This window comes from Megalobrama amblycephala, linkage group LG7 (genome assembly GCF_018812025.1).
Source record: "Megalobrama amblycephala isolate DHTTF-2021 linkage group LG7, ASM1881202v1, whole genome shotgun sequence".
Lineage (NCBI taxonomy): Eukaryota > Metazoa > Chordata > Actinopteri > Cypriniformes > Xenocyprididae > Megalobrama > Megalobrama amblycephala.
Window position 1 is genome coordinate 4,503,072 of NC_063050.1, and position 26,475 is coordinate 4,529,546.

At 34.4% G+C, this 26,475-nt stretch overlaps 1 protein-coding gene across 3 annotated transcripts in view; it reads left to right on the forward strand.

The window, feature by feature from the left end:
• Window positions 1-1,172: 1,172 nt before the first annotated feature.
• Window positions 1,173-26,475, forward strand: part of LOC125271074 (adhesion G protein-coupled receptor L1-like) — a 46,389-nt gene continuing 21,086 nt past the window's right edge. For 2 of the 3 annotated variants that reach the window (XM_048195000.1, XM_048195002.1), the window contains exons 1-5: window positions 12,880-13,024; window positions 15,274-15,408; window positions 15,483-15,696; window positions 22,789-22,898; window positions 26,416-26,430. In XM_048195000.1, coding sequence (XP_048050957.1) covers window positions 12,895-13,024; window positions 15,274-15,408; window positions 15,483-15,696; window positions 22,789-22,898; window positions 26,416-26,430 — 604 coding nt within the window. In that variant the 5' untranslated portion in view covers window positions 12,880-12,894. Of the gene's footprint in view, window positions 2,676-12,879; window positions 13,025-15,273; window positions 15,409-15,482; window positions 15,697-22,788; window positions 22,899-26,415; window positions 26,431-26,475 lie in introns of those variants that run through there. The other variant, XM_048195003.1, reaches the window with a different exon arrangement.

The window sequence follows — 26,475 nt, forward strand, 5'->3', positions numbered from 1 at the left end:
ATTATTACATGTTTAAAATATGATGATCTAGACAAAAGGGAAACTATTCATTACAATAGTTGTGTGTAAATGATTTATATTAATTTTTCAACAACAGTGCCAATGAAGAGCTTAAAAGGATTAGTTCACTTCAGAATTAAAATGTCCTGATAATTTACTCACCCCCATGTCATCCAAGATGTTCATGTCTTTCTTTCTTCAGTCGAAAAGTAACGATGATTTTTGAGGAAAACATTCCAGGATTTTTCTCCATATAGTGGACTTCAATGGGGTTCAACGGGTTGAAGGTCCAAATGTATGTTGAAATGTTTCAGTGCAGCTTCAAAGAGCTCTACACAATCCCAGATGAGGAATAAGAGTCTTATCTAGAGAAACCATCGGCCATTTTCTAAAAAAAATAAAAATGTATATACTTTTTAACCACAAATGCTTATCTTGCGCTGCTTTATGATGCGCCACGCATTACGTAATCAGGTTGGAAAGGTCACATGGAGGTACCGCGGTAGTGTGAAAAACATCGAATTTTCCCCTCCAACTTCAAAATCATCCGATATTGTTGTTTTTCCTTTTTTTCTAAAGTTCGTTTGACTTAGTCTTTGCATGTTCGCTTTGTAGACACTGAATCGGTACCTACATCATGCGTGACCTTTCCAACGTGATTATGTAATGCGTGGAGCATCACAGAGACGAGCATTTGTGGTTAAAAAGTAGTTTTTTTAGAAAATGACTGATTATTTTGCTAGATAAGACTCTTATTCCTCGTCTGGGATCATGTAGAGCTCTTTGAAGCTGCACTGAAACTGACATTTGGACCTTCAACCCGTTGAACCCCAGTGAAGTCCACTATATGGAGAAAAATCCTGGAATGTTTTCATCAAACACCTTAATTTCTTTTCGACTTATGAAAGAAAGACACAAACATCTTGGATGACATGGGAGTGAGTAAATTATTAGGAAATGTTCATTCAGAAGTGAACTAATCCTTTAAGATGAAACATGAGACATGATGATGATGTGTCAAGACAACTTTAGAGGCAAATATCAGAATCTAAGCAGAATTATTTTATTTTGCACCAGACTATGCTAAATGTATGAAAATATTATGCATATTATGAAAATAGTGAATTAGACAAAAAGTGAATTAGACAAAGAAGCAATTCCCCACTGAATGGTGTCAAACAACACATAATTTGAGATGTTTATGACAGTCAAAAATGACAGAACTCATTCATGTCAGATTTCATTCATGTCCATGACTATATGTATATGATACAGAGAAGCGCGCGCACAGGGAGAGAGCGAGCGAGCGAGCGCGAGGGAATGAAGCAGGGCGTTCGTGTTCTCTCTGTCAAAGCTTTTGCGTTAAGATCCGCCTGGTCACGCCTGCCGCATCCAGCACAAACGGGAATAGCATTTCTCTCCCGTCAGGAACCGACACGCTTCCAAAATAGAGTCAATCCGGTTAATTATTTTATCGAAACACCGAGGCCTGTGCTTTTTCCCCCTCCCGTTCCAGAGCCAGCGGTGTCGCCGTGTATCTCTATTGTATGCAGCAGAAGAATCCATGACAGCCGCATCTTCCATTGATCTGTTGATATCTGCTGGGATCTTCTGCATCCTTTACTACGACCATAACATCTGGCCGCGATCACGGGCTCTTCTCTTTTATATTCCACCGAGTATCCTGTTTTGCTGAAGAGATTTTTTCTGTCCTACACACGGTGAATGTATATGTGAACGCAGCCTTTTTTATCCATATATGCCAAACAGTGTTTTTAGCCGTCGTGTATTTGTGATTTAGATTCGCTCCGCGCAGGCCGTGGTTTTAGTCACGGATGTCCACGATGGGTTTCTGCGCAAAATGTCGCGGATGTTGTTGATTATCGGTGTCGGATTTAAACCGTTTTTTAAATCGCTGTTCGATTCGCGTGGACGGGGAGCGGCGCCAGGCGGGAATTTGCGTCCGCGGCAAACGACGCATTTGTTTTTGCCTTAACTCATTTCACCCTTTTTTATTACAATGATTATTTTTTGTTTTCGATGAAAATCGTCTGTCTACCAGACAAGGATCACCCTCTGTATGGTCGTGGGATTTTACGACATAGTCTACAATATATTTTTACCTCAGCTCGATTCCTCATCGTTAATATTATTGTTGTTCAAGTGTTTAATTTTCGATGAAAACCACCAATCAACCAGAAGAGGATCACCCTCAGCTCATCGTCTCATTGCAATACCCTTGACGATCAACAGTTCATCGCGTAAAGGCGACAAAATACGCGCGAATAGTCGAAGCGGTTCGACGTCGAATCGACGGATTTCTGTTGTGCTCATAATGACTAATAAACCAAAGCGTTTCTCATCTTCACTCATGGATGCTTTTTATATTGTATGGTAATTTGTCTTATCGACAGGGTCAGGAGACTGTATTCACATTGGATTATATCATTCCCCGTTTTTATTATTCCTCCAGCGTGTTTAAGACTGAAGACATTCTGTAAGGTGGATTTTAAATACCATGTTTTTGGTCCATTATCGTCTGGAAGATGGCAGCTGATTAAATTTTAATCTTGATGCATTCTGGCGACACGGGAGGAGAAACGAGTGAATAGGGGAGGAGAGGAGAGAGGAGAGGGAGAGGAGAGGATGTAGGGTGGATACGGGAGCACCAGAAGGTAAGAATGAATGAATGAACGAAAGACCCAAATCCCAAACACACACATTTCCATACACACATCACTGTCCATATTCCACATTTACACATCATTTATTCACATTTATGCAGGTATGTTAATGAGAACATACCATAATTCATAAATATATATATAAATATTTGTGTGTGTGTGTGTGTTTGTGTATATGTATAATTTTATGTATGACTCATACATACAACTAGAAACTGAATGCCTCATAAAATGCATATTTTATTTGCAAATTTACAAAATTACTCTAATATTTAGTTTACATCTGAGGACAAACCTTATCCCTAAAGTATAGCTTAGTAGCCCCATATATCCACACACATATACAAACACACATATCACTGTACGCACACACACAAGCACACATTGTGCATGCACAGACCTATATATCATACGTACACACGCACACGTTGTGGTAATTTTTCATTGGATGTAAATTGAGTTACAGGCCAAAGGCGCGCTGAACGCTGCGGCGCGTGAGTGGTGTGTAAATGTGCTGGCGCCAGTGACTGCTGGTGCATTCTGACAGACCTCCATCTCTCCCCACCCAACATCTCCTCCATCTCTCTCACACGCTGCATCTCAACCTGAACTATTGCATTTCAGGAAAGATGTGTGTGGGTGTGTGTGTATTCAAGGGCAAAATATGATTGCTGTAAGTGAGCTAAATCTGAAAAAATCTCCCCCTTTGTCTGTCTTCAATTGGGAATATGGATCATAAATAAGGTAATGATTTAGAAATATGACATTTTCTTTTAGGGTTTGTGTTAGTCTGTAGGTTTATATTAAGTCTATGACCCCTTTAGAAAGATAAGTGTGTGTTCGGGGTTACTTACCTAAATTTTGAGGATAAATTTGTCTACAGAAGTGAGCTGAATCTGTCAAAACTGGGACATCAGTGGGCGTCATTGGTTGGTGAAAATATTATGCTAATGATAAAAAATGAGACGTTTAAGGTTGGCTTTAGTCCTCATTTGTCCTTGGTTGTGTAAGTAAACATCTGTGTGTTACTGTGTTTACTAGGCAGATATATAAAGATGAGAGAGTGTTTATAAAGGAGCACATAATGATCTTGTGAAGATTCACGGATGGTTGAGCGAGCAGAGACTCGAACACAAACACATGCAAAAACACTGGTTACTAGTCAAAGCAAGTAGAAGAAAAGCAGAAAATGATCTCATATATCATTTCCGTTGTTTGTTTATTGGTAAAACCAATTGTGAAAATCAGTATGTAGATTCTGCATGTGATGAAGAAACACTGTGTATAATAGAGGTAGAATGAACTCAGAAGTTCAGTCATAAATAGATAAATACATAGACACAGTCTATTGACCCCTGAGCTGGTGGTCATTCATTTATCCTCCAACATTTGTGGTCATGTTTATAGCACTAAATAAATGGGTATTATTTATTTATCCTTCTTGTTTTGCTTTCTCAGTGGTTTTGATGTTCTTCTTGTTAAAAATACATTATTTTGTCCCAGTGTAATATGCACAATTAGAAGTCATTTGTAAGCTGATTTCCTTGAAGTGTAAACGGTGCTGTTCTTTGGCGCTTATTTAACACATTAGGGAAACCTGTTTGAGAACATTAATTATTTTTGCAGTTTCATTTGGTGCTGCCTGATATGGAAGCTTGTTTCTGCCACTAAATAAAAAATAAAAAAAGGTAATTGTGACTATTTTCTCAAGAATTTTGTTTATATCTCGCAATTCTGACTTTATTTCTCACAATTTTGAGTTTATGTCTCACAATTCTGACTTTATAACACAACTGTGAGTTAAAAAATCAGAATTGTGAGATATAAACTTGAAATTCTGAGAAAAAAACCTTTTTTTTCCCTCAAAATTGGACTTTATAACTCACAATTCTGACGTAATAACTCGCAATTGTGAGTTTATATTTTACAATTGTGAGAAAAAAGTCAGAATTGTGAGATAAGAAGTTGCAATTACCTTCTTTACTTTTTATTTGGAGGCAGAAACAAGCTTCCATAACCCGAGGTACAGAAGCTCTATTGGCTTAAACGTGTGTTTGATCTCTCAGACTCTTATAAGTCAGCCTGTCTTCTTGGGGTCTCTAAGATTGTCTGCCTAATGTCTTTAATGTAATTCAGTCAGTCTAGACAGTAATTTATTCCTGGATTATGCAACCGAATTAAAAACACAGTGAAGAGTTGAGATAGGAAAATCATTATGTTTTTCACCATTAGTTTTTGATGAAAATGGGTTTTTGTTAGAATTACTAATTGGTGATGTTGTTGTTAGTCTTGTTGCTAGGCCAAATTTCTTCTACGTTGTAATACTTTTCTATGTCTAAGTTGTCTAAGTTGTAACTGTTTCTTTGGCAGAATCTTCTGTGTATTAATTAACTTGGTAAGTAACTGTGTGATGAAGGAGTCAGCTAGTCATTATTAAAAATGAATTCTTTGACCATAGACCCATCGCAAGACCTGATCCTTCTCTATGTGTTTATTTTGCTATAATTGTTAGCTAATTGCACGTTATCTCTTCAGAATAAGAATTAGAATGAGCTTTATTGCAAAGGAATTTGTCTTGGTGACAGAAGCTTCCAGTGCAGAACATGTCTCTTATTAACACAGTTGTCGTGTTTGGGCACATTTACTCATTTTTTCTTATGATTGTTGAGCACTTCATACTTTTACTTCTTATATGGTCCAAATTGTCCACTTAAATCAGTAGTAATTTAGTTTTATTAATTTAATTTCATATTTATACACAATTTATGCTTTTCTACAGATCTGCTGTTCAAGAGTTTACACAAAAACATTTAGATCAAAGGAATTTACAATTATGAGAAACAAATTCAGTAAAGTGTGTCCAAACTTGTGACTGATAGAATGTAATATGCATATGATACAATACAAATTCATGAGGGCAGACAAACACACATAAATAATATTTAATAACTTTTAGCATTATATACCGGCCCGATGATATCTATATGTGTACCGAGTTGCATACATTTATGTGTTAGTAATGTATCCATTATTTCAGATTCCATTCTAGGGGGCGCCGTAGAGCCCTCCTGCCACGCCCGTATCCCAGTTTTGGCCTGTCTCTAATGGCTATGAATTCTGACCCATGTGCAAATTGTCAAGAGTTTTTGAGCACGTTAAGGGCCCCAAAAGCCCCCAAAACCTTGGGGGGTGGAGGAAATATATATATATAGCTGCAAGCAGCGATGACGGGTCCAAGCCCCAGTGGCATCGCCACCCAGTGGCTTCAGGGCAGCTGTGCACGATGGGCAACATGCATTTAAACTGGGTAAATGTAAAAAGACTATTTTAAAATCGTTAATTATGTTTGATTAAACCTTTCATGACCAAATATATAAATATCATTTTAAAACAACAATCTTTAATGCAGCTTTTCAGCTTCATTAGCAAAAAACAACATGAATAGTGAGTTAAAAAATCAGAATTGTGAGATATAAACTGAAAAGGTTTTTTTTTCCTCAAAATTGGACTTTATATCTCACAATTCTGACGTAATAACTCGCAATTGTGAGTTTATATTTTACAATTGTGAGAAAAAAGTCAGAATTGTGAGATAAGAAGTTGCAATTACCTTCTTTATTTTTTATTTGGTGGCAGAAACAAGCTTCCATACCCCGAGGTACAGAAGCTCTATTGGCTTAAACGTGTGTTTGATCTCTCAGACTCTTATAAGTCAGCCTGTCTTCTTGGGGTCTCTAAGATTGTCTGCCTAATGTCTAATGTCCTAATGTCTGCCTAATGTCTTTAAATTAGCAAAAAACAACATGAATAGACTGCAATGCCTTTTCAATACAGTGTGCATGTGAGAAAATTTTGTTTTTTGTGACGTTTCATCTAAATGTTTTAACTTGACATCATCAATCTCTCTTGTTTTTCACCAACCAATCGATTCCTGAATCAAATAATATCAATTCTCATTGAATATCCTGTGTCACTTAGAAATACGTTTCAGAGGTAAAATTGGTTGCGAACGCTGTTTCATGTTGACATTTAAACAATATTTATTATACGTTTACATTCTAGCAGATTTCATCAGTCACACATCTAAAAAATGACTGAATATATCAGTATATCATCTACCATTAATTACCACAACAATATTTAAGGCTGGTTTTCAGCTTCATTAGCAAAATGAATGTGAATAGACTGCAATGTATTTTTGATAGAGCGTGCTTTTCAGTGAACTTCATCAGTCGCTCTTATTTTTCACCAATCAATTCCTGAATCAAATAAAACCACTTCTTGTTGAATATCTTGTTTCACATCACGTTTCGGAAGTAAAATTAGTTGCGAACGTTGTTTCACGTTGACTTGTAGATTGACTGCAGCAGTATATTCTGTTTCCCCAGTCGAGTGTGTGTGTGTGTGTGTGTTTGTGAGTGTTGTGTACAGCGCTGATGAGAGTGGTGTGTTTGTTTATGTCTCTAACACAGATTGTAAATGCAGAACAGAGGGGTTTTCTCTGCATGAGGGTGAATTATAGCAATTACTCTAGCCTGATTATTACCCGTGCGCGCACGCGTGCCGGCGCTCCGTGTGCTCTCTGATGGCTCGGGAAACTCTCCAGATGAAGCGCTCTGTTGTGTTTGATTTTCGGCGCTCCAGCAGCGAGCGCTTGACAAATGCAGGTTTTGATCACGACAGTGAATTTGTGCCGTTCAGACACACTGACAGATGAGGACGGCAGCATTTCCTTGGATGTCGTCCACGGTTATCTCACAACATGCTCTCATAAACCGCGTCTTTTATCCATGAAAGTGCAACACAGCCGGACTTTAATTAGAGTTTGACATTTAATTACACCTGAAGGCAAATTCATTTTTTAACAGTCAGAATAACATCTTATGAATGTTATTAAAGATGCATTTGTTGTGTTCATACACAATAATTTTCAATTTTACTGATATTGATTAAGCCTTAATTTAATTAAACCTTAATAAAATATATTCTGCTTGGGGATAAACCCTGAACACAGAAGATATAATTGTTATTTTTATTTATGACTTGCAATAATTAATTCAACTTAATTTCTGACAGCAAAAATGCATGTGTACAATTTTAATTACTGACCGATTCTAGTTCTCCAGAATATGATAGTCTGGTTAATGCATGATAAATTTAATGCACATCTCATTTGCGGACATTACATTGTGTAATTTATACCACATTATAGTGGCCTGTGGGTAATGACCCATTTCAGTAATTTCAACTAATTTCAATAATAATTAATTGCTTTTAATAATTGATAATGTGTTTTTTCTTTTGTATCTGTGTGTGTGTGTGTGAGTGAGGGTGTGTCAGTCTCTTGTGTTTTGTCGGTACTGAAGTAGAAGGTGTTATTTGCGTAAGTCACTGAGCCATTAGGGATCCTGTGTGTGTGTGTGTGTGTGTGTGTGTGTGTGTGTGTTTGTGTGATCATGAGGGAGGAGAGAGAGAAACAGTGTCTCATGAGCTCTGATGGACAGATGTCGTCTGACATTAAGAGTATTCAAAGTATTAAATGTTTTTAAAATATTCACAGTTTTACATGGTGTCATAAGTGTGTTTCCATCCATGTATTTTATGCAAATTCTGAGGTATTAAAAAATCTTAAAAAACACTGGATGGAAAGGCCAAGATGCACATAAAATCTTACAATGTGCATAAAAATGTAAACAAATAATTTATTTATTAGATAAGAAAACATGCATAAACTACGATGGAACTACCGAATAAATTCCTGGCCTCAACAGATCATGTGATTGGGTAACTGCACTAGATAACATGACAGTGTTTTTCATTTCGTTTCATCTGCACCCTCTGAAGCGCAAGTTGTTTATTATATAGTCACAGGCTTTCCTGTTTTTTTTTTTTTTTTTACTGATACTTTGCGCCAGTTTCCCAGGATTTTGTTCTCTTGAACAAATGGGATGGAAACAGTGCTTTATTTGACATCATTCAGAGATATTAGTGGAGAAAAGTGCCCTGAACATGGACTTACTGCTAGATTACTAAGTCAAGCACTAGTACTAATGTTGTATTAAAGTATTAAATATTAAAGTTTGACCTCCAGATATAAGTAATCATGTGTTGTTCACATGTGCTGCTGCTTTACTAAGTAATCAGATGCACCAAGTTTGAAATAAAACATTGTTTATTGGACAATGTTTGACAAGAAAATACAATTTCAGTCTTTCTACTTCAAAATGTATTCAATGTGTTATTTATCACAATTATTTGTGAAATTTACTAGACATTTTTGAGTGAAAAAAGTAAATCATACACCATTATTTTTCAGGTCAACTGTTGTATTATAAAACGACTGTAGAAGTTTAGATATAGTTTTACACAGTGCAGTGTTTTCAGCCAGTGGCACAGAAAAAAGACACGCCGCCTCGTGATTGGCTGGATCTTCATCTGTCGGTCCATGTTATGGGCACTTCACTTCATTCGCTGACAGAGACAAACTCTGTGTTTGAGGGTGTTGATGGTGCCTGAAGTGTGACACTTGTGTCTGGACTGATCAATCGTATGGGGCTTTTGCGTGTGTGTGTGGTTTATATGTAGCCAACTTCATTTAGTCAGTATCATGTTTCCAGTTTCCATAAGGCTGTGGGGATCTAAATGTGTGTCCTCTTCATTTGCTTAAAATCAGGCAATGTGAATCTCAATGACAGTCTGAGAATGTGTGTGTTTGTACCTATTAACCATATTTTAGGGACAAATTTGTAGACAGAAGTGAGCTAAATCTGTCAAAACCTACTTTCAGGGACATCATCATTTGTAAAAATGGAATAAAAAAGAAATAAATTAAGTTTGTTTTTAATTATTAAATTTAAAAAAAATCCTGTTAAAGTTTGAGTTATAGTATTTATAACTATATAGTGTGTGTATGTTATTCCATCTATTATATTTATTGTATTTATACGAATGAATCTCACAAAATCTTAGTTTCAAAGATTTCAAACCTGAAAATTTTAAAATGTTTGCATCAACTATTTTCTTTTAAAACATTAAGAGCGAGGTCTGAAGTGTTTGTGGTCATTAATTTGAAAAGCTTTGCTGACAATGCAACACCTTTTTGAACATATTTCCCAAAACAAGTCCTTAAAAATCTCAGTCTGAAAATGTCAATAACATTCAGAAAGCTAATACATTTTTAAAAATTGATTATTAACAGTCATGCACAGTTACTTGAAACTCTAAAATAATATATATTTATATATATTTGATTTATTTTTCTCATAATCACCTGCTGTCATTTAAAACCAAATATTTTTTATTTGATTGAAACCTGACATATTTTCCACTGTCTTTCATTATTATTATACATTATACATAAATATAATTTTTTGTTATTTGAAAATCATCAATATATATATAAATATTTTTTTAGGAATATTTAAAAAAAATGTTTAAATTAGGACACAACATACATTCAGACATACCTGGATGCATTGTGGTAATGAGAATTTCAACTAAAAATGATTCATTTCAGTAATTCATTTCTATTGAAATTGCTCTTTGTTCAATATAGAGAACAATATTGTCTTTATTATGATGTTTTTTATATTACTAAGATACATGTTTGATATTTAAAATCATTAGTGCCTTAGTGTTTTATTGGTTTTGTGAGAATGACCCATCCAGTGATTTTGAGTTCAATGTTAATGATTTACAGTGTTTTAAGTTCTTTTCTTTTAACAAAATATTTTGTCATTTTCATTCATTTCAGTCCATTTTACTCTCACTAAAGAGGCATAGAATTTTTGTTGACAAGAATAACATTTTATTTGACGATAATATGTTAAAATTACAAAACCTTTGGAACGTTAACAGATCAAATTTTAATCACAATTTCTTATGTATACACATTGATTAATTATAAAAGGTTTATAAATTATTTACACTTAAGTGGATACTAATCTAAAATTAATATGTTAAATTACTATGTAAGATGCACTTAACATACTGTGGTTGGATTATTTGCATGATTTTTTTGTGTGTGTTAGTAGTATTTAAAAAGTGTGTGTGTGTGTGTGTGTATATATATATATATATATATATATATATATATATATATATATATATATATATATATATATATATATAATAGTTATCTAGTTATGTATTTCTGGTCTTGTTTTTGTTTGAAAATCAAAAAACTTTGTCAGTGAATATTTTTTCCAGTAATTTCGTTGACTAAGTGAGCAGATTCAGATGGTCATCGATCAGGAGCCTGATGTGGAGCGGAGCCTCTTATTATACGGCCACTTACTGAATAAATAAATGGACATGTAATATTGATTTGAGTCTAAATGATTTTATTATGTGAGAAGAAAGAGAGTGTGGAGCGAGGCGAGAGACATGAAACTATCGCAGTTATACAGAGACGGAGGAATTCACAACAACCAAGTGTAGTATAAAGTAAAAGGCCATGATGAGCCCTGAGGCTGGATTTGAGCTCTTGTCCTGGTGCGAGCGGCTGTGTCTGGGGAAATGCTGGTGATAAATCGTCTGATCCCGTCTCCTGGGGATCAGGGAGTATTTTTGTAGCACCATCAATAGAGACGGAGCCCGCAGGGGTTTCACAGCACTGGTTACTGTGAAAAAGAAATGAGACATAGATCATAGCAGGAAAAAATCCATCCAGAGAGAGAAACACAAATGAGTGAAACGGCGCGAGAGATGCAAGCCGCCGCAGCCCTTATTGCAGCGTTGCCATGGCGACTGTACGTATGGAGACGGCCGACCAATCGATGTGTTTGCGAGTCTGTCTGAAGGGATCTGGGATTACTGATCCTAAAAATGTATTTTTCCAGAGCATATGCTGGTAATAATCACAGTCACACTGTACTGAAACACTGAATCAGATTTCAGGCCTGTCATTCTGTAACGCCCCGTCTAGAGGAAACACTCTGAAAAATGGAGTGAATTTGAACAGTGCTAAATTTATTGGCTTAATTTGGGACTCTTGATTCAGGAGCTGACTGGGCCAAAATAATAAACAAAACCTCTTTCCTAAACCCTAACCCAAAAACAGATCAAGCCGTTCACAATAAACAAAAGTGGTGTCAGACTCCCTACTTTCCCAAACACTCAGTATTTACAATATATTTACAACCAGGCAAACAAAATTGAAATCAGTGTCAGAAAACAGGCAATAAGGTAAAATACACCAACAAAGTGCCTCAGATACAAACAATATTCAATTCAAACAACCGCATTCAGACTCTCCGAACACAAACTGTGTACTATACAATCAAAAACACAAAACATAAGATCTCTCTGTAGAGGAAGTGATGAGTACTGTGCACCAATCAGGACATAGCATCAATGAACCAATCAGATGATGTTTCTTGACAGAAACACACAGACACTCACAAAACAACAGAAATATAACAAAACACAAACCACAGGGTCGTAACAGTTCACAGTACTGCTGTGTTTTGTGGCTTGGAAGACACAAAATCCAATTTCTTCAGTCTGCCTTGATGCGTTTAAAAGGGACTTTTCCTTGAAAGGGTCTCCAGAAAGCTTTGAGAGCGTCAAAAGGTATTAGGGAAGTAGGGAAGTTCTCGACTTTATGCAAATATCAAGCAAAAAATGTGGGCGGCAGTTAGGGGTGGGCGATATGATCAAATACTTATTTCACAACATGAGAAATTATATTTCACAATAACGATCTATATCACAACATTTTGTGTAATTTTATCTAATTTCTTTTATTAGAGATAAGAAAAAAGAAGCAAATTACAAACAATAGAACAAATACAATATAAGTATGAATTATAAGTTTTTCAGGTACAATTAACGTAGTTAGAATTAGTAAAAAATTAATAATCAGATGTAAAAATAAGATATTGCATAGTCTTCACTGTATGAATTAAATATAAATGTATTCTTATTAAAGCTAAAAAACGTTATCCAGTCAAGAGCAGTAAGTTATTTTCTCTTTTGTTTGATTCACGTTAATGAATCAGAACAGCAGGTTTATTAGGCTGCTGTCACTTTAAGACCATACGCACGGATCCAATATACTGATACACATCCTGTGTACACCCAAGGACCTCCCCCATCTGAGTGCTGTCCCCCCCTAAAAATATAATTAAAAACCATGCTAAGTATCGTAAATAATATTGTGATATATACTTAAAATAATTGTGTAAGTAGTAAAACAATACAAACGCAAATGTGCATTTTAAGTTTAGAAACATTTAGAGTCCCCCTCCCTCGCCTCGCAGTGGTTTGGTCCACCGCGCACGTCTCCTACACAAACAAGTGCAGATCAAAGTTCTTCAGACAGCAGTTGTGTAACTCCAGTAAGTAGACTGTCGAGGCTATTTTATTCACTGCAAAGAGAAAATAATAACATCGGATGAAGTGATTATTTTCTCTTTAATACAGATGATGCTGACTAATTAGTCATGACAAAAGAAAAAAAAAATGATGATAACTGATTAATTTTTTTCTGCGAGTCCGCTATGTTAGCGATTATAATGTTATCTAGCTTGTTTGGTAGCTTGTTTACCATAGCTTGTTTGATAGTAAGTCACCCACACCAACTACAACTAACACTGTGTGAACTGTAATTAGGCTAACAGATCTACTGTTGTGTGTTGGGTTATGCTCAGTGTGTATTCATCATGTTTTGGTGACTTGGTTGTAAACAACTTCAAAAATATTGCAATAAATAAATGGTTTTGAAGAAGAATATTTTGATCAATTAGTAAGTTTTTTCAGTGAAGCAAAGAGAAACATTGAGAATGAGCATAAGCACATGCTACACTAATAATAGTAGTAAGGCTTTCCTCTGTGTACGTATATCCTTATAAGGAAAATTTTGGCTGTATTATTTGTGTCCCCTTCAAAAATTGCTCTTGAGAAATGTTATGTTTATTGCCCCCCCCCCCCCCCCCCCAATAAACATGTTTATTGGGATGTAAATTAGATGAAATTTACATCCCTGTCTTGAGTGTTTAAAAATATGAAGTTTTTGCTGGATTTAGTTTATTATATATATTGTTTGCACATTGGACCCTTTTTATATATTAAAAATTGCAGTTTGGTTGCTTTTATTGTGATTATACTGGCTGGGTTTACAAACATTTATGAAATGAACAGCATATCTTCGGCATTCGGAAAACAAAGCTTGCCTCTTTTCAACTGTAATCGCGTGCATCTGTGATGAAAATTTAGTTTGTGTGTTGAAAGAAACACTCGCTACAGTTTGTTTTACATAAAATTTAACAATAAAGTAAAGCACAAAGATTATTACGATTTTTTGGGCAGGTTTCATCCAAAGTTGTGAATTTAACTTGTGCGCAAAATTGGAATATCACATAAAACATTTGAGAATAAAGCAGCGTTTGCATCCCATGTGTTCAAGAGAACAAAATCGTCACTTCCTGGGAAACTGCCGCAAAATATCAATAATAAAAATGTAAGTTTCGCAGAGCATCAGACGAAACACAATAATCACTCTCATGTGATCTTGTGAGATGCTGCAATGCGATTGGTCCACTGGTTAGTCCAGTTATCCAATCACAGCCTCTGCTGAGGCAAAGTCACATAAGTTTATTTGTTGTGCATCAAGGAATTTATTCAATAAACGTGTTTCCATCGTAGTTTATGTGCATGTCTTCTTATCGGACAAAAAGGATTTTTATTTATTTATAAAGTTTTTTAAAGTTTTTTATGTGTATTTTGGCATTTTACATTTCCATTTTTTTATGCGATATCCCAAGATGCACATAATGGAAACATCTTTTCTTTTCAACTGAAAACAGACCAAAAGATCAATTCTTTGGATTTAAGAATCAGACAGTTAACAAATTAACAAAGCTTATTTGGTGATTTGAAAAGTTTTTTTCTTTTCTGTTTTTCTTTCTTCTTCTTTTTTTGCATAGTAAAATAAAACCTGTAGCTGTAGTTTGACTTTCTATGCCAAATATTTTTTAAATTAATTTAATTCCCTCATATTTAACAAATATAAAACATTTTCCTTATATTTTAATGGTTTAATCAAACAAATTAAACAAAAACTCTCCTCCGGACATCACTTTTGGGCACTTCTGTGTCTGTACGAGCCCTACTATGATAGTGTGGAGGTGTTTTCCTGTTCCTGAGGCTGCAGGCTTGCGTTCAGGCCCCTGGCGTGATCAGCCTGCGGCGTGACGTGAACGTTCACAGGAACAAAGGAGTATTGAACCGCTCAGCTGCTGTTTCTTTTGATGTTGTGATCATTTGTACAGAAAGTATTGGAGTCTGATGATCAATAGATAAACACAGCGATCATAATAGTATGAGCCCTGACCTTCCTCACGGCAGCTCATTATCCTCTGTGCTTGTTGATCAGTGTGTGGATGTAAGTGAATATAAGAATGTGAAATAAGAGATTCTGATGATCAGAAAAGACAAGTGTTTGTGTGTTTGGCTCCAGTTTTACTCTCGTCTCATTCATGTTCATCTTCTGTGTGCGTTTCTCTGTAATGACATCAGACTGAATCGGGTCGGTCTCTCTGTCTCTCAGACACCAATTAACCAGACGCCCGTCTGTCTCTCTCTCCAGGTTCATCTGACTTTACAGGGAGACTGTCCCGCCGCTTTCACCTTGTCCGTTCCTCTGTCGTTACCATGGCGCTGTCACTGTGGTTACTGTGGATGTGTCCTGTGTTGCTTAGCAACATTGCTCCCTCCGAACAAGGTAAGTTCTGCATCCTTAAACGCCTGTCAAGAAACCGTCGGGATGAGATGGCGTAACGTGTTTGTGACCGTCAGGTCTGAGCCGAGCAGCGATGCCCTTCGGTCTGATGAGGAGAGAGTTGGCGTGTGAGGGATACCCCATCGAGCTGCGCTGCCCAGGAAGTGATGTCATCATGATCGAGACGGCCAACTACGGCCGCACAGATGACAAGATCTGTGACGCAGACCCCTTCCAGATGGAGAACGTGCAGTGCTACCAGCCAGACGCGTTCAAGATTATGTCACACAGGTAAGAGTGTGTGAATGCATGTATATGTGAGTGTATATATTGGACAGATAGATAGATAGATAGATAGATAGATAGATAGATAGATAGATAGATAGATAGATAGATAGATAGATAGATATTGATCCTTCTCGATTAAAGTGCATCTTTTGACACTGTGGATCACTCTCTGTTACTCACTAACTTGGAAATCCTTTTTGCCATTACTGACACTGTATTAAACTGGTTTAAGTCTTATCTTTCAGACCAGAGGCAGTTTATTTCCTGGGGTGGATTTCGGTCCAAAGTTGGTTCAGTTCAATTTGGTGTCCCACAGGGTTCGATTTTGAGTCCCCTTCTTTTTCAGCAAGTACTTCTTTCCTTTTGAACAGCTTTTAAGATCCCTCAGTGGTGTAAAGTACTTGAGTAAATGTAATTAGTTACTGTATTTAAGTATCTTTTTGGCTACTTTGTAGTTGTACTGAGTAAGATATTGGCAACTTTTACTCTCTACTTGACTACATTTTTGAGCAAGTAAATGTACTTTTTACTCTACTACATTTGTGATGAGCAATGCAATTACAAATTACATTTTTCATGGCACCTAACTTTTTCTGCAGCAGTTTGTTTCTGATATAAAGAAGTGATATCGCCACCTAAGGTCATTGAAGGTACTATATCTTGTGCATTTTGCCTTTACTCTCCCAAAACTTGTGAACAAGGCTACTTTACGTGAATGTGAGTGCATTAGCAGGTAGTTTCTGATCGCAGGTGTTTGATTTATTAGATGAGGAAATGACTGCAGCTGGTGATGAGGCTCAAACCAGCACATACACTCTTTGACTATTTAATTTTACTTAACATTGTTTTATTTGTCTGCTATATTGACAAGACCGTTTTGAAGGATACTGGTTTATTCATGGCCTTTTTGTGCACTTGAGAGTTTGTTTAAAAGGTTGTTGTATCGACCTTGATTTATTGCAACATTGAGGTGTTCAGTTTTTTTTTTTTTTTTTGATTTTAGAAAATAAACTTGATTTCTCATCTTACAAATCAATAGTTTCTTATTTTCACCGGCATGTCTCTCATGTGTTGAGGACTAGTGCACCTCTGAGCATGAGTAAAATACTCAAGTACTGTTAAAATCAGATACTTTAAGACTTTTACTCAAGTCATATTGGAATTGGTTACTTCTAACTTGTAGTGGAGCCATTTTCGATGTAAAGTATCAGTACTTTTACTTAAGTATGGTTTTCAGGTACTCTTTACATCTCTGAGATCCCTTGGTCTCAACTTCCATTTCTATACAGATGACACCCAGATTTATATTCATACAAAACCTGGTGATAATGCAGCTATTGGCTTTCTTGAAAACTGCCTTTCTGAGAAAACAATTCTGGATGTCTCAAAACGTTCTCAACAGTGAAAAGACAGAGGTCATGCTTCACCCCATCAAATGAACCCTAAAAGTGGAAGTCTCAGCTCTAGAGTTAAAAAAAATTACAAAGATTTGGGGGTGATATTTGACGCAAACTTCATGTCCAGAATACAGTTAAAAATTCATTCATTCATGTTATCCTTCTCTGTTGCTGAAGAACTGATCAACACTTTTTTTGTAAAAAAAAAAACATGATTACTGTAATGCTGGGGTTTCTAAATCTACCTTAAATAAATCGCAGTCTGTTTAAAGTTCAGCTGCTAGAATCCTGACAAATACCAGGACAAGTGAGCACATTATGACTTTCAGAGTCATTGCACTGACTCCCTGTCAGGTTTCGGATTGATTTTAATATTCTCATGCTGACCTACAAGGCCTTGCGCTGCGCCACAGCTTTTAATGTCTTCACTCCAAGGCGTGATCTCCGATTCTGGTCTTTTAGTTGTTCCTCCTACTCATTTACGCCCTGTGGATGACCGGGATTTTTCTTCTTGTGCTCCAAATCTTTGGAATTCTCTTCCCATTGGGATCAGACAGGATTAATCTTTTAGTGTTTTTAAATGTTTGAATTTTTTTCAGGATAGCTTTTATGTGATTTATTTGTTATATGCAGAGTAACAGAATACATGTAACGGCATTACATAATCAGGATACAAAAATCCAGTAACTGTAATTCGTTACAGTTGCATCAAAAAATGCATTAATCGGATTACAGTTACATTTTGAAAAAAAGGGTAATACTATCAGGATTACAATCGTTTCATTTAAAACAAAATAAATCATTATTTTGCCATAATAACACATATTAAGCGCTGCTTGATTATACAGTATTTCAATTCATGGAAATTTTGCTGCTATTTTGTTTTCAAAGAAGAAAATGCAAACAACATGGTTGTACAGTGCAAACTCTGCCTTCCAGCTACAAAAACACTTTCTTTATCAAAGGACTAAAACAATAATCTGTAATACCATACTGTAGCCACTAGATGTCTGAATAGCCCTTTATATATATATATATATATTTAGGGCTGTGTATTCCCCAGTTGTAGAAATGAGACATGATTGCTTAGTTTTAATAGGTTTTAAAAGTAACCAAAATGCTCATTAAAATTAAAGCAGAACAAACATGAACAGAAATGTCTGATCCGAGCTTGTTCTGTTTGGTTATGATCTGATGTGACTTTTATAGGTTTTAAGCTCTAAACAACAACAAGGCTAATAATATTGCAATAGATAATTTAACAGATTTTTAAAATATTTCTATTGTTGAGACCCATTCAAAAGTATGGAACGTGTAACATTTAAAAACTTGAAAAAAATAATTAAAATTAAATTTAAAAATGCAATTTATTTACAATAAAGTTGCCCCCCCCCCCATTTCTTTCTTTCTTTCTTTCTTTCTTTCTTTCTTTCTTTTTTATTTTTATTTCGAACAGCAACCAATAAAAAAATAAAATATGAAAATACAATAATTGTGTTACCACATACAGTACAGTCCAAAAGTTTGGAACCACTAAGATTTTTAATGTTTTTAAAAGAAGTTTCATCTGCTCACCAAGGCTACATTTATTTAATTAAAAATACAGTAAAAACAGTAATATTGTGAAATATTATTACAATTAAAAATAACTGTGTACTATTTAAATATATTTGACAAAGTAATTTATTCCTGTGATGCAAAGCTGAATTTTCAGCATCATTACTCCAGTCTTCAGTGTCACATGATCCTTCAGAAATCATTCTAATATGCTGATCTGCTGCTCAAGAAAATATTTGTGTACAATATTTTTTTTCAGGATTATTTGATGAATAGAAAGTTCAAAAGAACAGTGTTTATCTGAAATCTAATCTTTTGTAACATTATAAATGTCTTTACTGCCACTTTTGATTGATTTAATGCATCCTTGCTGAATAAAAGTATTCATTTCTTTAATTTCTTTTCAAAAAAATAAAAATAAAAATTCTTACTGACCCCAAACTTTTGAACGGTAGTGTATAATGCTACAGAAGCTTTGTATTTCAGATAAATGCTGTTCTTTTGAACTTTCTATTCATCAAGGAATCCTGAAAAAAAAAGTACACAACTGTTTTCAACATTGAAAATAATCATAAATGTTTATTGAGCAGCAGATCAGCATATTAGAATGATTTCTGAAGGATCATGTGACACTGAAGACTGGAGTAACGATGCTGAAAATTCAGCATTGCATCACAGGAATAAATTACTTTGTGAAATATATTCAAATAGAAAACAGTTATTTTAAATTGTAATAATATTTCACAATATTACTGTTTTTTACTGTATTTTTAATTAAATAAATGTAGCCTTGGTGAGCAGACGAAACTTCTTTTAAAAACATTAAAAATCTTAGTGGTTCCAAACTTTTGGACTGTACTGTACATAAAAAAAAAACAATATCTACGAATAATCATCAATTAATTACATGTGTCCGAAAAGGTGCGGGATGAAGCAAAAGCTTGTTATTTACCCACCCCATTCAAAATTCCAATATATATTAAATATTTTTCTATATATACTATATATTCATAGCACAATAACAAATAAGCCTTTTTTTAAACTCAAACCAAATTTTACCTTTTATACCAAACGACCCATCACCCTTTAGTCTTAACACGATCAATCTTTTATCCCACCCTCACATTTCACATCCTCATATCCTTTTAATAACTCGTTTTTATAGAACTTTTTAAAGTTTGCACAATATTTTAACACCTGCTCCAAATTATTCCACAACCTCACTCCACATATAGTGAAGCACATACTTTTTAGAGCAGTTCTTATGTTGAGCTTTTTAAAGTTTAACTCATCTCTCAAATTATACCCACCCTGCCTCTCTGTAAACATTTTTTTGTAAATTTTCTGGAAGTAAATTTTTTTTTTTTGCTTTAAACATAACTTAAATTTAACCAGATCAATAAACTTTAGTGTATCTGATTTCAAGAATAGTCAATTTGTATGTTCCCGATTTCCTATATTATTATTTATGATTCTGATTACTCTCTTTTGTAATGTGCATAACGACTGTAGGTTGGTTTTATAGGTATTTCCCCAGATTTCTCTCTTGGATTACGTTACTGAATCCTTTTTTTTTATGAAGTAATTTGTAACTGTAACGTAATACATTTTTAAAGTAACCCTCCCAAGCCTGGTTATATGTATCATGCTTAATTTATTTGAATTGATTTTTATGCTTGTAAAGCACTTTGATATGTACGGAAGAGGATTAGGGCCAAGCAATAATAAAAAAAATAAAACCATCTCAAGATTAAAGTTGTTAAATTTCGAGAAAAAACGAAATAAAATGTTGAGAATAAACTCGTTAAATTACAAGAAAAAACTTGTTAAATTTCGAGAAAAACGTCAAGATAAAATGTTGAGAATAAACTCGTTAAATTATGAGAAAAAACTTGTTAAATTTCAAGAAAAACTTCAAGATAAAATGTTGAGAATAAACTCGTTAAATTACGAGAAAATAGTCGTTAAATTACGAGAACAAATTCGTTAAATTATGAGAAAAATGTTGTTAAATTTCAAGAAAAACTTCAAGATAAAATGTTGAGAATAAACTCATTAAATTACGAGAAAATAGTCGTTAAATTACGAGAACAAATTCGTTAAATTATGAGAAAAAACTCGTTAAATTTCAAGAAAAACTTCAAGATAAAATGTTGAGAATAAACTCATTAAATTACGAGAAAATAGTCGTTAAATTACGAGAACAAATTCGTTAAATTATGAGAAAAATTTTGTTAAATTTCGAGAAAAAAGTCGATATAAAATGTTGAGAATAAAGTCATTAAATTATGAGAATAAAGTAATTAAATTACGAGAAAATAGTCGTTAAATTACGAGAACAAATTCGTTAAATTATGAGAAAAAACTCGTTAAATTTCAAGAAAAACTTCAAGATAAAATGTTGAGAATAAAGTAATTAAATTACGAGAAAATAGTCGTTAAATTACGAGAACAAATTCGTTAAATTATGAGAAAAATGTTGTTAAATTTCGAGAAAAAAGTCGATATAAAATGTTGAGAATAAAGTCATTAAATTATGAGAATAAAGTAATTAAATTAAGAGAAAATAGTCGTTAAATTACGAGAACAAATTCGTTAAATTATGAGAAAAATGTTGTTAAATTTCAAGAAAGACTTCAAGATAAAATGTTGAGAATAAACTCATTAAATTACGAGAAAATAGTCGTTAAATTACGAGAACAAATTCGTTAAATTATGAGAAAAAACTCGTTAAATTTCAAGAAAAACTTCAAGATAAAATGTTGAGAATAAACTCATTAAATTACGAGAAAATAGTCGTTAAATTACGAGAACAAATTCGTTAAATTATGAGAAAAATGTTGTTAAATTTCAAGAAAAACTTCAAGATAAAATGTTGAGAATAAACTCATTAAATTACGAGAAAATAGTCGTTAAATTACGAGAACAAATTCGTTAAATTATGAGAAAAATGTTGTTAAATTTCGAGAAAAAAGTCGATATAAAATGTTGAGAATAAAGTCATTAAATTATGAGAATAAAGTAATTAAATTAAGAGAAAATAGTCGTTAAATTACGAGAACAAATTCGTTAAATTATGAGAAAAATGTTGTTAAATTTCAAGAAAAACTTCAAGATAAAATGTTGAGAATAAACTCATTAAATTACGAGAAAATAGTCGTTAAATTACGAGAACAAATTCGTTAAATTATGAGAAAAAACTCGTTAAATTTCAAGAAAAACTTCAAGATAAAATGTTGAGAATAAACTCATTAAATTACGAGAAAATAGTCGTTAAATTACGAGAACAAATTCGTTAAATTATGAGAAAAATGTTGTTAAATTTCGAGAAAAAAGTCGATATAAAATGTTGAGAATAAAGTCATTAAATTATGAGAATAAAGTAATTAAATTACGAGAAAAAGTCGTTAAATTATGAGAACAAATTCGTTAAATTATGAGAATAAAGTCATTAAATTACAAGAAAAAAGTTGTTAAATTATTAGAACAAATTCGTAATTTAACGACTTTATTCTTGTAATTTAATGATTTTATTCTCAACATTTTATCTCGACTTTTTTCTAGAGTTTTTTCTTGAAATTTAACAACTTTAATCTCAAGATGGTTTTATTTTTTTATTATTGCTTGGCCCTAATCCTCTTCCGTAGATATGCAACTTTTAAAGGTACTATATAAAATAAAGATTATTATTATAGACAGACAGACAGAAAGTAAATAATGTCTCTAATGTGTTAGTCATAATGATTATATAAAACACTTTAAGTGTGTGATATGCTCATGTAGTCTGAACACACGTGTGTGTGGATGAGATTATGTGAGTGTTTTGGCGTCAGTGTGTCTCCCCAATGTTTGAGCTGCTGCTGTTTCCTAGAAGAACAAATCAATGCGGCTTCACTCTATCCATTTCCACACACACAGAGAGAGAGAGAGAGAGAGAGATGGGGGGTTAGATGAGCAGATCTTCTTCATTTAATTGAGATAATGTGAGATCATTCACATGATCACAGCTGCGTCTCTCAGACACTCACACCCGTCACCATCACTCTTTCTTCTGCTTATTGACGTCTTTGGCGACTCCTGGAAATAAAAATGTGCTCCATTTTGTAAAAGTGTGTGATGATCGTGTGTGTGTGTGTTTCAGGTGTAATAACAGGACCCAGTGTGTGGTCGTCGCCGGGGCAGATGTGTTTCCTGATCCCTGTCCTGGCACTTACAAATACCTGGAGATCCAGTATGAGTGTGTCCCTTACAGTGAGTAACACACACACACTCACACACACACACACACACACACACACACACACACACACACACACACATTATACACACGTACATACATACACTTTTCAAAGTTTTTTTTTTTTTTACCCTTTATCATTCTCTTCTCTTCTCTTCTCTTCTCTTCTCTTCTCTTCTCTTCTCTTCTCTTCTCTTCTCTTCTCTTCTCTTCTCTTCTCTTCTCTTCTCTTCTCTTCTCTTCTCTTCAAGCCTGGTTTATACTGTGGTTTAGTACGGATGTGAAGAGACATTCATAATCTGAAATAACAGACGTCAGTACAGAGGAAACACAAGCAGGAATCAGCTGTGAAGAAGTGCTGAACTTCACCTTCACCTCGTCGAGTCTCACAGTACTAGTTCACGATCAACACTTCAGAAGCGGCATGTTTTCACACCGTCCGTGTGTCTGAACTCAAACACGCCTCAGTTTAGTGACGTCTTTTACCTGTAAAATGCTTCTATAGGAAATCAAGTGCGTTTGGGAATGTTTGCAGTAGTTTTCCGGACACCTTCAGTATAAACGAGGCTTCTCTTCTGTTCTCATCTCTCACTCCTGTCTTCACATCCCTGTGTTTGCGTTCTTCCTCCCTCAGTCGCTCCCTCTCTCCACTCCTCCGCTGGGTGTAGTGCTGTGGGGATCAGGGTGTGTTTTCTGTCTCCTCCTGCAGGGCGGCGCTGGAATCTCCCTCACCGTTTGTTCTTGCAGTGCGGAGCGCTGACACTCATTCACCCGATCATTCATTGATTCCCTTTTTCTTTTTGCAGTGTCATGCGGTGTAAGATGTTCCTCATTGCAGCAGATTTGCAGCTAAATGGTGATGAAATTTTGATGAGAAATTACTGGTGTAATTTTTTAGGTTCCACTTGCACAACGGGTTTGCTGAGCAATGCACACTGACGCTTTCATTTCTCCCTTTATACAGGATCAACAAGTGTGTGTGTGTGTGTGTGTGTCCGTCTAAAGGGACCAGACTGTTTGTGCCACACTGCTGAACCTCTGGAGGAAACTGTGTGTTTGTGTTGGACTTTCTCTGGCATGTAAAGGCCTATTCACACCGCCAGCCAAACGCAAACACAAGCTGAACTGACAGTAAACATCAGCCCGTGATTTTCTCTCAGGAAATTCTCATTGGAAATTGAGCCTGACTGAGTGAAAGTGAACTGCGCTGCGGTCGTTCACATGCTTCAAGTTGTTATTGTTAGCTAAAGATGAAACTAAAGCTGTTAAAAAACTTGACATTGATTGAAACAAAATAAATGTTAACTGAAGTATAATAAAATATTAAAAAAGTGTCAATTTTACTTTTCAGTAAATATTTTTCACTCAACGCAATATTTCTATTTATTTATTTATTTATTTTTGTTTAAAACTTAAAAGTGAATTTTTTTTTTGAAAAAGTTAACTAAAAAGTTACAGAATTTTAGGTTTATTGTTATGAAAAATGCACAAAAATACTATTTTCAATTTTTATATAAAATATATAGTTTTAAAGACGTTTTACTCTAACTACTCTAAAACTGCAAAAAAAAAAAAAAAAAAAGTTGTGTTCCAAATTTGAGCTTGATATCTCAAAAAATGAGCTTTCAGTCAGATTTTGTTTGGCCACAGTACAAAATTCATCTCCCATTCTTTTCCAATGGGGTCATTTTTGACCTGTCTATTTTTTAAACCATTTAACCTTTTCAAATCATGTCCATGATTTTTTTGTGTTCACAAAGCAAGTGCCAAAACCTTTACCAAGTTTCGTACCATTCTGATGTAAAAAAACAAAAAAAAAAACAAAAAACAAACATACATTTTTTTGGTAAAAAATGGCCGAAGAGCAGCAGAGGGCTAAAAACAAACGAATAAAAAATGAATAAAAAAACAAATTAACATGAAATCAACAGAATAAAAAAAAAACTACTTTTAAACTGAAATAAAAATAATGAAAACGAAATAGACATTTAAAAACGAAACAGAAAATAACAAATCTGACAAAAAATACAAAACAAAATTATTAAAACTTAAGCTAAAATTAAGAAGAAATCACTAAAAGTAAGACTGTAAATAACTACACTAAAATTGGGATAAAAATTTAAATAAAATATATAACTACACTGCATAACAATAAAAATAGCTACACTAAAATTGGGATAATAATAATAAGATAAACATTTTTAAACTAATAAAACTGGCAAAAAAACACAACAAAATTACTAAAACTTAAGCTAAAACTACAATTAAAATGAAAACAGAAAATATGAAAATCTAAATCCTAATTCAAAATATTAATAAATACTATTATGCTATATTAATTATTTCTGAAATATCTCTTAACAAACAGTATTCCGAATATAGCCTTTTTTTTAAATGCTTACAACAAAATAAAAGTACATTTTGTTAAATTCCTTACCTAGAATGATCTAGAACACACAATGACATGCAGCGAAAATAACAATCATATCACCATCAGCAGCTGTTACTGTATTACAGCACGACTGTAGCGCTGTATCGACCAATCAGAATCCAGGACCAGAACCATTCAGTTTATAATGCAAAATACATCTCGTTAATCACATTCCTGCAAATAATGACATGAATTCAGCTGATTAGTGTCTACCCAGCTAACAAGAATATGCTCAAAGAACGTTTTGCTAATGTTATTTCTGAATGTTTTAAAAAATTATGTGAACGTGAAGAAAACATTTGATTCTTCAAACATTGTGGGAACGTTAGTTTTTAAATGTTCTCTGAACGTTCTGAAACAAGTATTAACATTTAAAAACGTCCAACTACAACATCTCATGAACGGTATCTAAATGAACGTTTTGAGAACGTTATTAAAGACCAGATAACTTTGAACAAACTTTCTATTAGCCTTACTGAAAGAACGTTTGTTCAGAACGTTGAGAGAACGTTTCCACAGCGTTCGCTGTCAGCTGGGTAGTTTCCGGCTCTGGTGTGAATAGGTCCGTATGTGAATGTGAATGTGTCTAATAATCTCATATTTCCAGCAGCGAATCCGTCGGTGTGTTTAGTTTGTTGTTTTGTGGGGGTGGGGGGATGGAGGGATGGAGAGTGGACAGAGTGATCGAGGGCAGACAGAAGAACACTTAATGAATATTCATAAGGCTTCAGATTATTAAAACAAGCACCAGTGATTGGTGGCGTTTAATTGAGACATAGTTAGTTCCTGTCCCTTACCCTACCATACCATCACTCTCTCTCTCTCTCTCTCTCTCGTTCTCTCTCTCTCTCTCTCTTTCTGTTGCAATATTTTTGTCCCCCTCTCTTTTGTCTTTCTTCCTCATGTTTCTCCTCATGTCTAATAAATTTCACTTGACCTTTAAGCTTGAAAAGAAACGGAAGACTCTGCTGTTGAACTGAAATTTCTCTTTTTTCTCTCCTCTGTACACCTTCTGCCTGTCTCTCTCTCTTTCTGTCTCTCTCTCTCTCTCTCTCTTCATTTATACCTCTCTCCCCCTCTCTATTTCAACGCTTGAATAGAAGTGGACCAAAAAGGTAAAGATCATGTTAACGCCGCAGTTTCTCTCTCCTCATCTCCTC